General features: G+C 39.8%; 1 protein-coding gene across 4 annotated transcripts in view; it reads right to left on the bottom strand.

Annotated features, from left to right (window-relative positions):
- Positions 1–291: 291 nt before the first annotated feature.
- cpne7 (copine VII) overlaps positions 292–16,244 on the bottom strand; it is a 33,513-nt gene continuing 17,560 nt past the window's right edge. For all 4 annotated transcript variants that reach the window (XM_086183471.1, XM_086183495.1, XM_086183479.1 and 1 more), the window contains exons 11-16: positions 15,905–16,038; positions 9,761–9,815; positions 7,079–7,130; positions 6,445–6,578; positions 5,306–5,542; positions 292–4,808 (exon numbers count right to left, since the gene is read on the bottom strand). In XM_086183471.1, coding sequence (XP_086039597.1) covers positions 4,656–4,808; positions 5,306–5,542; positions 6,445–6,578; positions 7,079–7,130; positions 9,761–9,815; positions 15,905–16,038 — 765 coding nt within the window. In that variant the 3' untranslated portion in view covers positions 292–4,655. The remainder of the gene's footprint in view (positions 4,809–5,305; positions 5,543–6,444; positions 6,579–7,078; positions 7,131–9,760; positions 9,816–15,904; positions 16,039–16,244) is intronic.

The raw sequence follows: 16,244 nt of genomic DNA, 5'->3' as shown, positions 1-16,244 counted from the left end.
TCAGTCCCTCTTTCCATGCTGTAAGTACTCACATCATCGCTAGCCAAAACCACACAGGGCAAATGTGTACACGGTAACACAAGCTACACTTCATCGAGCACATTGTTGTCCTTCTCTCATTTCTATTAATCCTTCCTGAAGAGCATGTGTGCAGGGAGAGCTGATCACTGAAAAAAAGTAATGCACCATAAATTGAATAATTACACGGTAATACACGCATCAGTCACAGAATATAATATTTCTGGTGAAATCTTGTCAATAAGAGAGCTCAAATACTGCTTCCTTGGAGTCATGAGATTTATTTTACGTAACTGCAAGACATAGAGCGTTAACTACAAGAACAGAGGTTTGTGCAAATGCAGGCTTGCATATTATAATATAAAATCCAAAGGAATGACAACACAGCACAGCTTAACAATTAAAGTTAGCATGCAATAAATCCCTTATTTTTCCTTTTGAACAAATCAAATATTAACTCATAATGCACAGTTGTTTCTGACCCACACGGCCGGCAGTTACACCAGTTGCATATCAGCTTTCCGGGCTGTAAACCTTGTAAATTTTCAGTTGCACCACATATTGTTCTTTTTTGTTTGATGAGTGTGTAATAATAGATTAGGAGAAGTGAGGTGTTCAATGAAGGATGGTCAGATGAACTGTGCCCCTCTAGTCTCCTGCGTTTCTCTCTGTTGTCTGGTACAAAGAGTGACTTCCCATCGAGACGTGCGACCGGTCAGAGAGGCTGTGTACTTGAGTTCAACCAGCACTTCCACACAAGACAGTGGGGGTATTCTTCAACTCGTGACGGAGATGATTGATTCATCAATTGTCTACTAACGATAGATCAGAGCAAAACGTAAATGTATTTTAATGAAAACCAAGATAAATTGTTAAAACAAAAGAAAGAAAGGTCAGATTTGGAGTTGTTTCGGAGCAACTCCAACTTGCCATTTTAGTCCTCGGCATCACATTGAACATGTATTACCATATGACATTTAACATCTTGTAATGCCCGGAATGGTATACATGTTTTCCATGACTCTTTTCTGGTGTTTGAACTAAAACAAGATTATTTTTTTCAAACTAACATTCAAATATCTTCTCACCTCTTGGATATGTGAAACATTTGAAGGGGTGCAGCTGATGATGTGAGAAAAATTAGTATTTAGATGAAACAGGTAATTGGGGAAAGTAAGTCTGATGTCTATTAAATAGTAATAAGACACTGGTTTGCCCTTAAAGACCAAATATCTGCCTTTCCTGCCTTGGTTAGCATAAGTAGACACTAAAGATTTGCGGAAAAGCACAAGCTGGTTTTATAGATTAAGGCTTTCAGAGATTCTTGACTTTTTTGTGATAACTATCATCAGAAAATAGCACACAACATCTTAGTCACACTGTTTTTTTGTGCTGTAAATAGTGTAAACACCAGTTATGCTCTGAATGACATTTTTTACACATGAAATGTAGGAAAGACTGTATTGTATTGACATGATAAATATTAATGATACACACACACACACACACACACACACACACACACACACACACAATAAAAAAAAAAAATCCAAGATCGTTCAGGAAATTACCAGTGCTGTGGAATGTTGTTTATTCCAGCAGCATATTTCTTAATTTTGCATCCATTTCCATCCTTTTTTACAGCAGTCCTATGAAGCTGAGACTCACGACTCCAAAGCAAGGACTGCTGAATCAATAGTCCACATCATGTGATCCACAGTGACAGAAGAATCCTCAGTAGTTGAGTTCTTCAAAGGAGTTCAAAGAGCAGCCAACAGTAGCTCTCCCTTGGCTTCGGCACATACACAAGTCAATAGTGTGAGTCTGGGGAGGGTTGGTGAAGCTCTAGAGGACAAATCATGTCAGTTTAATATCTGTAGCTTGGAGGTGTGTATGTGTGTGTTTGTTGGAGGAGCTGTAAACACTAATGACGGTGGCAGATTGGGTTCTGGCCAAAAGACTTAGTTACCAATCTGAGCACAAATAACACCATTTTAAGATAAATGCAAAAAACACCCAGCAAATATACAGTTTAGCGCAGTTACCACAACACTTTTTGAACAATTAATGAGCTCTGCCGCCAAACTGCACAGTATCAGGGTTCATCTATGGCCAGCATTCAGTTAGATTCACTCTTAATATGATTTTGTCTTGAAATATTAGCAAATATATGAGGTTTTTTGGAGTCTAAACCTCAATCTACTTTGCATTTTTTTGCAGCGGAATACTAATGTGTAAATACAATTAAAAACTAATAAATATTTCATGATATACAATACGAATCTGTTCCTAGATCCTTTTTTAATTTCCTCTAATTACTTTCATGCATCATCTACTTTTGAGATGAAATTATGTGTTTTGAAAACGTTGATAAACAAAATATTTTTCGCTTTGTCACGTGGAACGAGAGACAAATGTTTAAGGGTTGGGCTGCGAAAAGATTTGAACTCCTGCAGTTGTCTGCTTTCTTGTTTAGTTGACTTTTTAGGGCAGAATAATTAAGAGTAGGTTTGAGGTTTATTGCCTCCGATCAAAAGATTAAAGGAGCTGCAATATTTGCCAAATGACAAACGTGTCTGAAATATTTTTATGAAGTATCAAATGAAGTACTGTAGTGCAGCAGAGATTTCAGATTTCCAATATCTGAGATATTTTTTCCAGATTGTTCAGCCCCAATGAGGAGGTAGGCGCATCATCTGATCAGAAGTTTTTGTGTTCATTTCCCAGCTCCTCTGGAGGTAGTGACAAAGTGTCATTGAGCAAAGCACTGAGCCCGTGGCAGCCTGAACGAGTGTGTCATTGGCAGCTCTGAGTGGTCGGTGGGACAGAAAAGCAATTACAGTACCTTTCCTCTACAAGCTGTTTTACCTTCTTTTCGCTCCTCTTTTTTGTTACACGTTCATGCCGGCATGAAAATACATGAGAAACTGCATGTAAAACAGCAATAATTTAATGACAGAGGCAGCTGGATCATTTTTCTTTAAAGACTCAATTTCAATTAGAGGTTATGCCTCAAGCTCTGCAGCGTTAACACACTACTAGATAATGAGGCCAGATCATAGCACAACATTTTCAGGTGTTTGTTTTTTTCCTTCTTCTTCTTCTTCTTCTTCTAAGGCTACACTGACATGACAGCACTGGCAAGTAGAGTTAAAGTGAATGTTTTTGTTTTGTTTTGATTCGATTTGACATCGTAAAGGTTGAATGAAAATTCGGACGCTTCCAAAGAGCCTTCTGATCCTTGTGATCTTCAGAGCAAAATTTAGCTGCTGTAGAGGGGACGAGTATCAGTGAAGCCTTCATTCTAAACATGCAAATGTGAAGCAAACCTTTTTATCCTCTGACTGTGGTGAGACACAGCTTTTCAGTATTTAGTGAGTAAAATTGTAAAAAATAATTAATTTGCTTCCATAACTGATTTTTTCTTCAGGTTTGTGTTGCAGACTGCATTCTTTCATTTGATCTAATCTGTGAAAACAGCACAGGGAGCAGAGGAAGGGAGGAAATGCGGAAATATACTACAGAAACATTGAGAATACCACCTGCATGAAGGTTTTGTTTGGGGATGACAACAACTACAACAACAACTGACAATTCAGAAGGAAATATTCACTTGACATGAAGCATGAATTTCACAGCTTATATGACGAAAGATTAAAAACGAGGTTGCTGTCATTCTTCTTCTCTTGGAGAAATGTGTAATTTTGAGCTTTGATCACAGCTGACCTCACAGCAACCCTATAGTTCCTGCACAACATCACCAAAAACATCTCCTGAAAACATCAACTGAAAAGAGACTTGAAGGAGCAAATCTACAGTCAATAGCACACCCATTAAAGTTAATAGGTCACAGTCGATTAAGCATAAGATGGCCTAATTAATGGAAATAATCATTATTGTTATGTTGTTAATTATTTTACACAAATGACACTAACTTGGCGGCCTGCAACCAGGAATATTCACAGACACTCTGCTTTGTTTGTTTTTGCAGGTGCAAAAAGGACATTTTTTAATTTGTTTAGAAAAATTGAACCAGCCTAGTCTGTTCCTATGGCTACACGTGGTGGGCTGATTTGAAATTGTAATTTGTGTGTGTGAGTGTCTGAAAAATACAGACGGACTCAAGTAGGAAGGCAGGTTAAAATTTCTACATTAAAAATTGAGCATCTGTCATTCTAACACTTGCGATATATCTATAATATCTGAGTTCTATTAAAGCATTCAGTATATCCTTCAATTTGTCTTCTCAAAATGTGATATAACAGAAACAGAAGGGCTAAATTTCAGGGGCAGTGAGGAACAATAAGCCTCCATCTGATCAATAGATCTGCACAGAGGAATTGGTCTGCATGCATAAAATGTAGGGAAAGAAACATAATCCTCCAAGACGCGTGATGCTGAAACAACTGGAGAAGCGCTGAATCCACATCGAGCAGAGAAATACAATTCAAGGTCCTACTGTCCTCGTGTAAACACTTTGATAGGCGTGGAGAATGGAATAAATGAGTTACAAGACATTTTGAGCGTTTCTCTCCTCTGTTCTCATCCAAAATCCCCAGGCTCGCCTCCTCTCTTCCTCTCAGTGTGCTGGACTGGTTCTGTGGTCAAAGCTTGGTCCCCTGGACTGGTTGATGTGGTTATTCTGTTGGGGTGGTGGCGATCGGGCTGAGGATGGGCGTGAGCAAGTCCCTCACTGGGCACATAGGGGAGATGGCCTTATGGCTGTAGTACTCCACTACTTGTTTGGGCACCTCTGCCAGCACACATTTGGCCAGAGCTGCTGGTGAAGCCTGTGACACAAAGACAAGGAACACAAACTTTATCTGTTTACTTTTTCACATCTGAACGTTTAGGAAAAAGGGACGAATACACCAGTGGAAGAATCTTCATTTGAACTGCTTGTGTTGTACGTCGCTTTGGACAAAAGCGTCTGCTAAATGAAATTGTAGAATTGTAGAATTGTAGAATTCTCCTCTAATTCATTCTGGGCATATATTCAGGTTTTTGTTTCAATAAAAATATGAAGCAAATTTTTATATCTGTCCAAAATAACAGTATTTAGAATATGTCAAAATAACAGTATTTAGAATATGTCCTTGTTTCAAACTAAATTCTGAAACTTTTCTTGCCATTTCACCCTTTTGCAGCACTGTCACATCCAGCAAAACTTTCATTTTGCTCTTTAACAATTACATAAAAGGATTTCATGTCCATTAGCATCACTATACAGCAGTCAGATGAAGAAAAGTGAAAGTCAATAAAGACTGACAGACAGAAAAAAACTGACCGTTTTGAAGTCTCTGAAGGGCACAAATTGCACAATGTCCCTGAGGACAGGCTCCCCCTTTGGTGAGCGCAGGACTCCATCATCTCCATCTAAAATCTGCATGTCTGTGAAGTCTGCGTTGCCCACGCCGACAATGATTATGGACAGAGGCTGGTAGGAGGCACGCACAATGGCTTCACGTGTGTCTGCCATATCTGTCACCACGCCATCTGTGAGGATGAGCAGGATGTGGTATCGCTGGAAGAAGATGAAGTTTTTTTAATTAGTGTTAACATTGTGTGTGTGTGTGTGTGTGGTGGTGGTCTGAAGAAGGCCTTGCATAATTTGAAAACCCAGGGTTGACAATGTAAGGTGAGGAACACTTTTAATGAAGTGGTAAACAAAAATCAAGAAAAGGATTGAAAAGGTGAATGAATTTAAAAACAATTTCCTGGGTCTGAATGTTTTCACACAGTACACAGACTTAGAGGACTTCCACGTTCCTTCTCCAATACATGTTTTCACTTGACAGTGAGGGGTTACACCAGGAACGTGTAGGGCGCTGGAGGATCAGGATATTTCTTCAGTTGGGCACCCTGGAGGGGGAGCTAGTGCAGTGACCAGGATGCAATCTGCCATCCGGCATCCTATATATACCTTATATATCTATAAGTTTGCCAAGCTACGCTGGTGGTAACACCCCCCATCATAGCAGACAACGGAATAAACAGCTACACATTCCAGGTGCAAATCTCAGTTACTTCTCTTTCAGTCATGTTCGAGTAGTGCGGTACTCTGCCAGTTCCCGTATTAACCTGTGGTTTACTTCCTGGTTACAACAAAGGTCAGTGCTGCTCAGCAAAACTACATTAATGCTGCTCTTGACGCTGCAAGTTTATTTCTAGCAAAAAGGGTCAATGATATGATGATGTCCAAAAATACACCAGTAATACATCAGTGTATTCCAGCCCAATACATAATTCAAAGACACTAATTTCCTATTTAATGGGCTTCTTCTTCTTTTGTGCCGAGGGGCATCATTACTATAAACACTGAGGTGAACCAGAGGCTCTTCACTTGAGGAGCTCAGAGGGAGGCAAGACAACAAAGCCCAGATAAAAACCACGCATATCTCTGTAGTAGTATAGAGGGGCACTTACAGACGCATCTTTAATGTTGCCGTCACCTGCTGCCAGCTTAGCTATCCTGTTAATGATGGGAGAAACATTGGTTGGGCCGTACAACTGGATTTTAGGAAGGCAGTTCTGGTACGCCTCAACCACTCCTTGGATCTCTGATCAAAGAGAGCACATGTGATACAATCAAAACAGAGGACACATCTGTAATCTATACGTGAAAGCAACTGTAAACTGGAGGGTACAGTCGGATGAATCAATCACCGCAGCAAAGTGGTCTGAATAATTTCAGTCACAAGTAGTAGGAGATGAAACCTGTGAAAGAAGCATTGTTTGGAATGTCAGTTTATCCGTGCATATTTTAACAACCACAAACACTGTGCATGACTCCATAGTAGTAACACTCAGAGGGGCTGCACACAGAATCTGGTGGATTTCTTCTTGATTGAGTTTAGTTTAGCTGAAATTTGTGTTGTGTTGTAAGATTACAGATGTTAGTGATAGCATCATCAGCATACTGTGTGCTTCAAAGCAGTTGTTTCGTAAAGGCACTTATAGTGTATCGAATTTGTTTACCATATTAGTCCATATTCATCGGCCTGTATATGGTGCCTAAAGCTCAGGATAAATACTAACATTTTCATAAAACCTTCCTTACCTTCACATTCATCATCCTCTGGGTTGAAATTAATAGCGAAATCATGTGACACCTGTGGAAGGAACAGACAACACTCTGAATCACTACCTTTTTTCTTCCTTTTCCTTATTTTTGATATCAGAAATGGCTTCTATCTTTGAGAGGTCTGGAGTGAAAACACATAATGATGCGTAACTGAAATAAACAAGAGCTCAGTGGAAGTAAGTGAGTTCAAATTAAAAAAAAAAAAAAAGAATAAATAAATTATGGTGCATTCCCATTCAAAAGAATAGTGTTATTTTGACCGTGAAATCATTTATGTGATGGATTCACCAACAGAACTAGTACTTGGTACAGGAGCGAGGCAAAATCACAAAGGTATACAGCTACAAGAAAGTCTTTCTATTTGAACCCACTATATATTACATTTGCTTGAATTGGGCCGCACAGGCCAGTAAGTATTCAACTCAATGTTGCCTTGTGCTGCAGCATAGTAAATCTGCCTGACATGGAGGATTATTGTTATGAGACGATTGTGACTGGCTTCGAAATATCTGCGCGTGCCCATTGACATTAGGCCTGCGTGGCAAAATGAAAACCTCTCCATTTGATCGTGGCAGCGGGGGCATAACTGGGAGTGCTGCAGCCAATCAACGAAGGGTCACCTCGCCAAAAATAGACCGACTCTCTTCAGTTCTGACTGTGATCTTAAGCTGTTTAATTGGCAAAAATTATATCCCCATCTTGATGCCTCCTCTCTAAAGAAACCTTTTTTTCCCCCGTCAGCCTGATCAGGGACAGCTGAGTCCTCTCCAGCTGGTTGTTTTTCACAAGTCATTTTTGTCTTTAACATAATTAATAGACATGAGGAGCCCTTGTGGTTTATACACATCTTTTTTCCCCCCTTTTGGATTGGGCCACCGCAAGACAGTATTACATTCTCATGGAATACATTGTACATGACAGGCACCAGCTGTGACTAATAACATCATAGCTGGGAGTTTGGGTGTTTCTGTCCCTGCTCTGGTGCATGCTGGCTCACTGGCACACCTTAATGGGAAACTTAGATGGAATATTAGTTACACCTGAGGTTTTCCTGCCATAAGTCAATCATACTCATTTTAGATGGAGCGTTGGTCTGGGTTTCCCCTGAAGTTGAGACAGAATGTGCAACTGGGAACAAATGCTGTGTCTCCTAAATAGTATAACTGATTTTTGGGTCTGTGGTTAGGTTGGTTTCAGACTAAATCAGGTATCACAGTAGTTGTGTGTGTGTGTGTGTGTGTGTGTGTGAGAGAGGTGGTTGTGCAGCAGTGTAGGTGTGTCACCATGCTGTCGGTTTGAGGGATGTGTATTTTAATATACACCTGAACAGCAGTTTGACCATCTAATTTAAACAAAAACAGAGAGAAAGGAGAATCTCAGCCCCTGCAACCCTTCCATTTCCTCTCCACCAACTCAGACCTAACGGACACAAACTGATGGAAGGTGATTGCTGTCGTTGTTTTGCATACCCTGCAAGCCTGACAGCAGTGGTCCATCTGTCCTCTATCATTTCTGTTGCCCAGGAATAAAAACAGGATTGTGTGGACCCCTTCCAGTCTGATCTCTGGCTAACATGACTGGGTGCACAGCGTGACATCAGATTCTCTGAAAGTTGACTCTTGTTCTTTTATCCTGGGCTGCTGCGCCACTGCCGGCGCAACCATTGTGTCCAAAAGGCACTACACCGAGTCAAATAAATGAGAGAAAATGAACTTTCACTGCAGCACCTGATTTGGTCTGTCTGTAGCCTTACTTAGGGTTACTTAAGAAGTTGTTAGGGTAAGACTCCATGTACGTCAGTCCTCACATCTCAGATGCCTCTACAGGGTTCCATTAACAGTCACTTCGGTTCTTGAAGTTCAATTTGCCCTCAGGTTCATGAATTCTCATGTAAATTGGGTATCAGCACCATGGGGCTTTTATTGAATCTGAAACATGATATTTTCTGAATACATGTTGGTATTTTAAGACAAGTGGCATATGAATAAAGAGTAAACTAAATAAATAGTTTTACATATGACATTTTGACACAATGACAAGTAGGTCATGGAAATCAGCTTGCTCAATGCATATAGTCCCAGGGGTATTAGAAAATACCAGGATTCTTTAAGAGCACATGAATATACAATGTGGATAATGCTGGCTGTGTGAAGGGAAGGTCAGTGAAATTCAGTTAAGCATAGGGGGCCTTAACTATGTCTCACCCCTTTTAATTCAACATCTCCCCAAAGGGGAGGACATGCAAAAACTGAATAATTCACCTACTTTCATGTATGAATATTGCCTATATTATGTCAACAAATGAATCTTGGACATCCCTCATATCTGTGACACTTGAGGATGCAGTGGGACAGCAAACAAGGCTCCCTGCAAAAAGTTGCTGACACAGTATCTCTGTTTTCAGAGTCATTTGTACGGGCTACCATGGAACTCTAAATCTCTATCCTGGACAAGCTTTCCTCCTGTGAAAGCAGAGATACTGCTCCGTGGTAGCTCATGACTTCTCCTGTTCACCCACAACCAAACAACGCTGGTGCAGTTCCTGCATGGCCTGCCAACATCCAGCTCAATTTTATATTTATTCATGCTTATGGATTCCTATGTAATACAGGGAGGTTTCAGAATGACTACAACAGGAGAGTAGAGATTTAAACTCACCTCATAATTTGGAGGGATTCTGGCACCAAACCCCAAAGCTGAAAATCGTTTGTCACTAAAAAAAAAAAAAAAAAAAAATCAGGCAGTCACATATGTGTATGTAAAATAAATATCCATCCATTTTCTTCCGCTTATCCTGTGAAGGGTCGCGGGGGGGGGGGGGGGGGGGGTGGAGCCTATCCTGGCTGCCTTCGAGCGAGAGGTGGGGTTCACTCTGAATGAGTCTTAAGTCCATGACAGGACCAACACATAGAGACAGACAACCATTCACACTCACAGTCACACCTACAGTCAATTTAGAGTATCAATCAGCCTCGTCCCCTCTTGATGTCTTTGGACTGGACAGTATATATACTGTGTGTGTGTGTGTGTGTGTGTGTGTGTGTGTGTGTGTGTGTTTATCTATATTTATATTTATTTATTTCATATTTATTTATTTATATGGATGGACAGATTCACAGAGAAAGATGAGTTTGTTTCAAATGCTTGCAAACACTTTCTCATTTACTCAGTCGATATTCTTTACTTTGATTTCCAAAACAGAGATTCAATTTCTTACTTTATATTTCACCTCATATTCAAACCACATGTGTAAAATTTAACTGACACTGACTTTACACTAAAATACTTGCTTGGATTTGCATAACTGTGCTATGATTGAGTTTATTTCCACCAAAAAGAAAGTGGTGAAATACTAGGAATTCATACAGCAGAAACCTGGAACATAGTAGATCAGCAGTTATGTACGTTTGTGTGTGTGTGTGTGTGTGCATATATATATATATATATATATATATATACACACACACACACACACACACACATATACATATATATATACATATAGCTTCCCCCTCTGAGGGCAACTCCTGAGAAAACTGGCCTGTGTGTCGAAACATAAAGTGAGAATGTGCCGTACGCTGGACTGCGAGGTCCAGCTGTTGCTCTCTTGTTAGTTCAAATGTTTTTTTGAAGCATTCAAGCAGTCATCGTAACATTTACATTTATATGCTGATAAATCTATTAAGATTGTACAACACCTCTCTCTATATTCTGCAGCCATCTTGACTATTTGATCTTTACGTCGTCCAACCATTCAGTGTTGAATTTTAACACAACTCAAAAATAACCCTTGATTCATCCAATTCACATGATTATGCAAGTGCTTGGTGCACGGGTCAAGTTCAAATAGTCACTCTGAGCCATAGTGAGACTACATCTCTGTAACAAAAATCCAGCATAACCCACCGGGATATGGGGTTTAAATAAATGGAACCGAGGGTCGTGGGAGAGTCAAGCTGCATTATGGGAAGTGTGGCATTCGGTGTTTGGAAACATTTTTCAGAGCAAAATAAATCAGGATTTTTCAGCCTCTGATTTCTTCTCTTATCTATCTTGCAAGTCCTCTAAACGTGTGGAAGTGTTGTGTAGCTCTTTCATCCCGCGTAGTTCAGTGAGATATCGTACAGTAAACACATTAAACAGATAACACTTTACTGCATTATTCTAAAATGTGTGGCATTTAGGATAAGCTGTTGAATTTGTTCTCAGTCAATCAGTAATTGTTTGCCGATGGACAGCTGTACCCCTTATCATGCCTGCCTCCCTTATCAGAGTGTTTACTGTATTTCATGGCTTCAAATCCACCAGTGGTGCAGCTCGGAGCAATCGCACACATCTCCACCTCGACACAATGTATTTTTGGCTTACAAACATTTGAAATGATGCTGCTGATGCTCAGGACAGTGACTGACTGCTTACATTTTTGTCTGTTTGTGTGGCTTTCAGTCAGCTTTTGGACTGCTATAAACAGGCTGAGGGATGATTTTTACTCCCACAGAGCAAGAAATCAACCTTTCCTCAAAGCCTTGAGAGGAGCATCATGTTTTTACTGTTCTACACTTTCATTACTTGTCGCATTTGAAGTTTTTCTTGCTGTATTAGCAATAAAGCTAAAACAGAGAGGCTCGGTATAGTTTCTTCCTTTTTGTTTTTATTTTTTTGTTCTCATAACTTTGAAAATAATTGAATAACTGACAAGCTCCGGCGGGCATCGACATGGGCTATTTTCCTGCAAATTTAGTAATTTGTTGAAAAAGAAGATAAAAACATTCTCTGCATTGAATCTTCTGCTCATTCACCGTCTAATGTGCTGTAACCAGACACGGGCACATATTTATATTCCAAACAGGGGAATAGGTGTCATTGTCCGACAGGCTCTGCAGGTGATACAACCACAGGAAGATCTCCGCGTCTATGACTCACGTTAACATTCGCGACGTGTTATTAACCATTTTCATGAAGCAAAATCTCATCTCATTGTGAACGTTCACCTTTAGGTACAATATATATTAATGCGGCACAATGCACTGGTGCATTTTTTACCAGCTTCACTAATCACATTAGTAGTCAGTAGGTCACAGGTTCGTCCGCAGGCTCGGTGAATTCTCCCGCAGTTAGACGGTAGTGTCACCTTGTGTGCCGCCTCCACCATCAGTGCATGAATGAGTGTGTGAGTGTGAATGAGGCAACAGTGCCAAGAGCTTTTATTACCTACTAAGGCATAAAAAAAACAACCCTGATAAGTGAAGCACCGTGAAGCTAAATCAGTGGATGATGTCTTACTTTGTTACAGTTTGTATGAGGTCCAATTAGTTTCCACAATGTGCAAACTTACTATGTTCTCATACAGGTAATTTATCTATTGGACTGAAATTTTCTGAATATGCTTTAGTAGCTTTCATTATTACATCACATTACGTCAATTAAACAGCCAAAAAAAAGATAAACTAGAAAGAAAGGACTGGAATAATTAAAGATGGTAGCACTGATTAACTCTAACGTTAGGGTCTCTTTTATCTGTACTTTCTAATATTTTGTAATACAGTATCAGCTGCAGCTTCTCCTCTTCTCTTCTCTCTATGTCGGGGCAGAGCTCCTTCATCCCTCCTCTTTGTCAGCATCTGACTTTAACCCATAATGCACTGCAGTTTGGTTCACTTCCTCCACAAGGACTTTCTCACCTGTTCCACTGGGAAGCTCTGATACTTCAGGAGGACCATGGTCTGATAGTCTGGACTATGTTATACGGATCTTTTCCCGCCTTTCTACTGCATATTCGTATTTTTGGGGACAATGCAAAACATATAGTCCTCATTCATTAATCTGACCTCCAGAATTTCCATGTCAAGCTCCTCAGAGACCCTTCCTGCTCCACCAAAGGTGTGAGACGGCACAACCACCCAAACAAAAGGAGAATCCGTCTTACTGTCAGGTACATGGTGGTCCTTGTTTTCTCACTTTGTCAGCATGTATGAGGAGACACACAGAGATGTGCCCAGTATGATAGCCTTCTCAGCAAGGTAAACGCGCCTCCGCCCACACAGACGAAAGCAAGTCATTTTAGCTCCATAATGCACTCCTCTGCAAGGACTTTAAAATCCCACATCACCTATATTCACTAAAGGCTAAAAGGTTTGCTTGCCCACATTTTCACACCTTAATAACAAGTCCATCTAAAGAGGGAAGGGCTGCCTACGCTGCTGGCTTCCAGGCATCTTTCCACATACAATGCTTTGTTTTCCCATGTAAACATGGAAACGATAAAGCTACATGGCAAGGCAAGTTTTTCAGCGCTATCTTTTGGATTCTATAATTAGCCAGACAGCCCTCCCCTGATATTCAATAGGAGGATCTGCATAAATCAGGAGTCAGAGTGTTAATCCTCATCTGGCTTAGTTTCGACAGATGAGAGGGACTTTTTTTTTCCAGAAATAGATCATATTCTAAATCATTTCTCATTAGTTAACAGGTACCTGAAAGTCTGTCAGCAATAACTTTCTTTGGGTTGATTTGTATTTCGTTGAATATCCGTCTGAATTTGGTCAATTAAATATGTTCAATTGAAGCCAAAACCCTTTTTTATATCAGCCACTATTGTGTAAAAAAGAAAAAAAAAGGCAAACTTGCTTGTCCATACACTTTCAGACTTCTCCAGCCGTAATGCATCCTACCTCCTACTGAAGTGCCTGATAACCTGTTGTTGAGCATGCATTTGTGCCTGTAGTTCAAGGTAATGAGCCAAAACAAGCGACGACGGAGAACTAGAAGCATCAACAGATGATGACAGGAAACTGAATCACGTAGTTAACCACAGGAGAAAGAGACACGCAGCCGCCACTGAACGCAAACAGACTGTCAAGTACATGCAAAACAGTCCGAGCTGACCTGACAAACAGCACCACATACTGTTAATGCTGTTTTGGTAGGGCTATGGAAAAAAATGTGTGTGTGTGTGTGTGTGTGTGTGTGTGTGTGTGTGTGTGTGTGTGTGTGTGTGTGTGTGATTGTGTTTTATCTTTCCACCAATCTATTTTACAAGGCTGGAAATCACTTGCTCTTCCACTGATAAAGAATACTTTGAAACTGTGCTTCCATCCAGATGTACAATTAAAAAATACCTCCACAAACTCAGCAGAGGAGCTGCTAGTATATCAGAGGTGACATTCTGAGTATCAAAAATACAAGCAAACAGATAAATGAGTGAATAAATTACCTTATTGGCAGATAAGCAACCGGCGTTTGCATTTTAAGTGTGTGCAGATGATGAATTTGCTCAAGTAAATCAAGCACATCTAAGTATTGACAGATTCTGTTATTTTGCATGAATGGATTTTTTTTGGCCACTAGGGAACAAATTTGTTGTCCTAAACACACCATTAGCACGAGCTCTTGGATGTTTTAGTGAGCTTATTTACCCATCCAGAGGAAAGAAAGTTGTTTCTCTACATTTTGCACAACTACAATATTATTTTATTGGAAGATTCTAGATTGTATTTTTTATTTTGAATATTTTATTATCTTTATTATTCTTATTACTTTATTGTTTTGTATTTTGTATTTTTATTTTTATCTTTCTGTGGTTTGGACCTTGCATGCCTCATTAGTATCTTGGTAAGCTGCTGGAAATGTGAATTTCTCCTGGAGATCAATAAATTATCTATCTATCTATCTATCTATCTATCTATCTATCTATCTATCTATCTATCTATCTATCTATCTATCTATCTGACCAAATCTAAGTGGGTAATACTGTATTTACTCCAGCTCTATTTTGTTCTCCGTCAAATTTGACTTTCCAGCAATGAAATTAAATCACTACTTTCACTGGGTCACCCCTTTGTCTTGTCTTTTAGTTTGTGTTTTATACTGTTTTTCTGAACATTTACATCAAAAAGAGTTACATTCTACATTAACTGTTTTTATATGGTGCTTTTTTTTATCTTTTTTATGCTACTCAAAGTACTTCGAAACGTTTCCTCATTCACCCATTCACACACTGTATGGCTCTCTGCTGGAGTAAGTCTCTAGTAGTGTGCATGCTCTGCAGATAGCGCCTGCTCACTATGCATCCTTGGCACAGCACAGTACAGACACAAAGTCAATTTACAATGAAATGTAGTTTCACTGTGTTCCGTGCAAAAGTATAATAGTAAAACTTTGCTAAAATGAAATCCTTACAGACAGGGGGTCATTAAAATGAATGCCTATGGTTGATGTAAAGGTCAAAATGTGATTATTTTGATATACTTTCTACAAAGGTGAAAATTACTATCGTCCAAAAAGACCATGTACTAAAATGAGGGTGTCCAGAAAACTAGCGGTGTCCTTGACTGCCAGTACCAATCATCATTTTCAGCCCCAGATTTGCTTCATGCATAAATAATGCCAGAAGAGACCAAATTTCTCTCTCTCTCTCCCTCTCTCTCTTTCTCTCTCTCTCTCTTTCTCTCTCTCTCTCTCTCTCTCCAGCCAAGGATGTTGACAATAAGCAGGACAGTTATATTTCTGCAATCAATTTAACAATGAAAATAATTTTTTAAGAAAGTAAGTAATAAATGAGAGAAGAGACAGGCTCATTCCCATCAGATCTAAATATAACATCTCTTCTCCGCTCTTCTGGTGTCTCCACAAATTCCACTGCCATCATTTTTATGCCATGGCGAGGAGTGAGCGACTCTTTTTTTAGTACTAAACCAAAATGGCATGCAAGTAGCACTCAGCAACTCTCTTTCACATAAACAGACACTGACAAGTCCTGCCGGCACCAGAGAGGCTTTACTGAGACACAAAAGATGGACAAACCTATCGTAGTCTTGACAGATCTCTCCTACTGCTATCAGAGCCTTCAGGTACTCGTTGGGCTGGTAGGGGTTGATGTAGTGCAACGAGCAGCTGTTCCTGGGGTCTCCATTGGAGGCTGTGAAGTCGATGGCAACCTGGTAATAAAAAAACAAACAAAAAAAACCATCATATTAATCACTATCAACTTAACTTTTACTTATCTTCTTCTTTAAACCATTTTATTCATGGGGGCGAGGCTGAAATATGTCTTAAATGCAATATAAATGATCAGATCAGGGGTAAGAATGTGTATTTTTTTTAACACCCACATAGGCTGAAGCAGCTCCAGCTTTTATATTGT

The sequence above is a fragment of the Aulostomus chinensis genome, chromosome 2, assembly GCF_037954235.1.
Source record: "Aulostomus chinensis isolate RoL2024-O1b breed Wild chromosome 2, RoL_Achi_v1.0, whole genome shotgun sequence".
Taxonomy (NCBI): domain Eukaryota; kingdom Metazoa; phylum Chordata; class Actinopteri; order Syngnathiformes; family Aulostomidae; genus Aulostomus; species Aulostomus chinensis.
The sequence above is the reverse complement of the archived record's forward strand: the minus strand, read 5'-3'. Positions and strand labels throughout refer to the sequence as shown.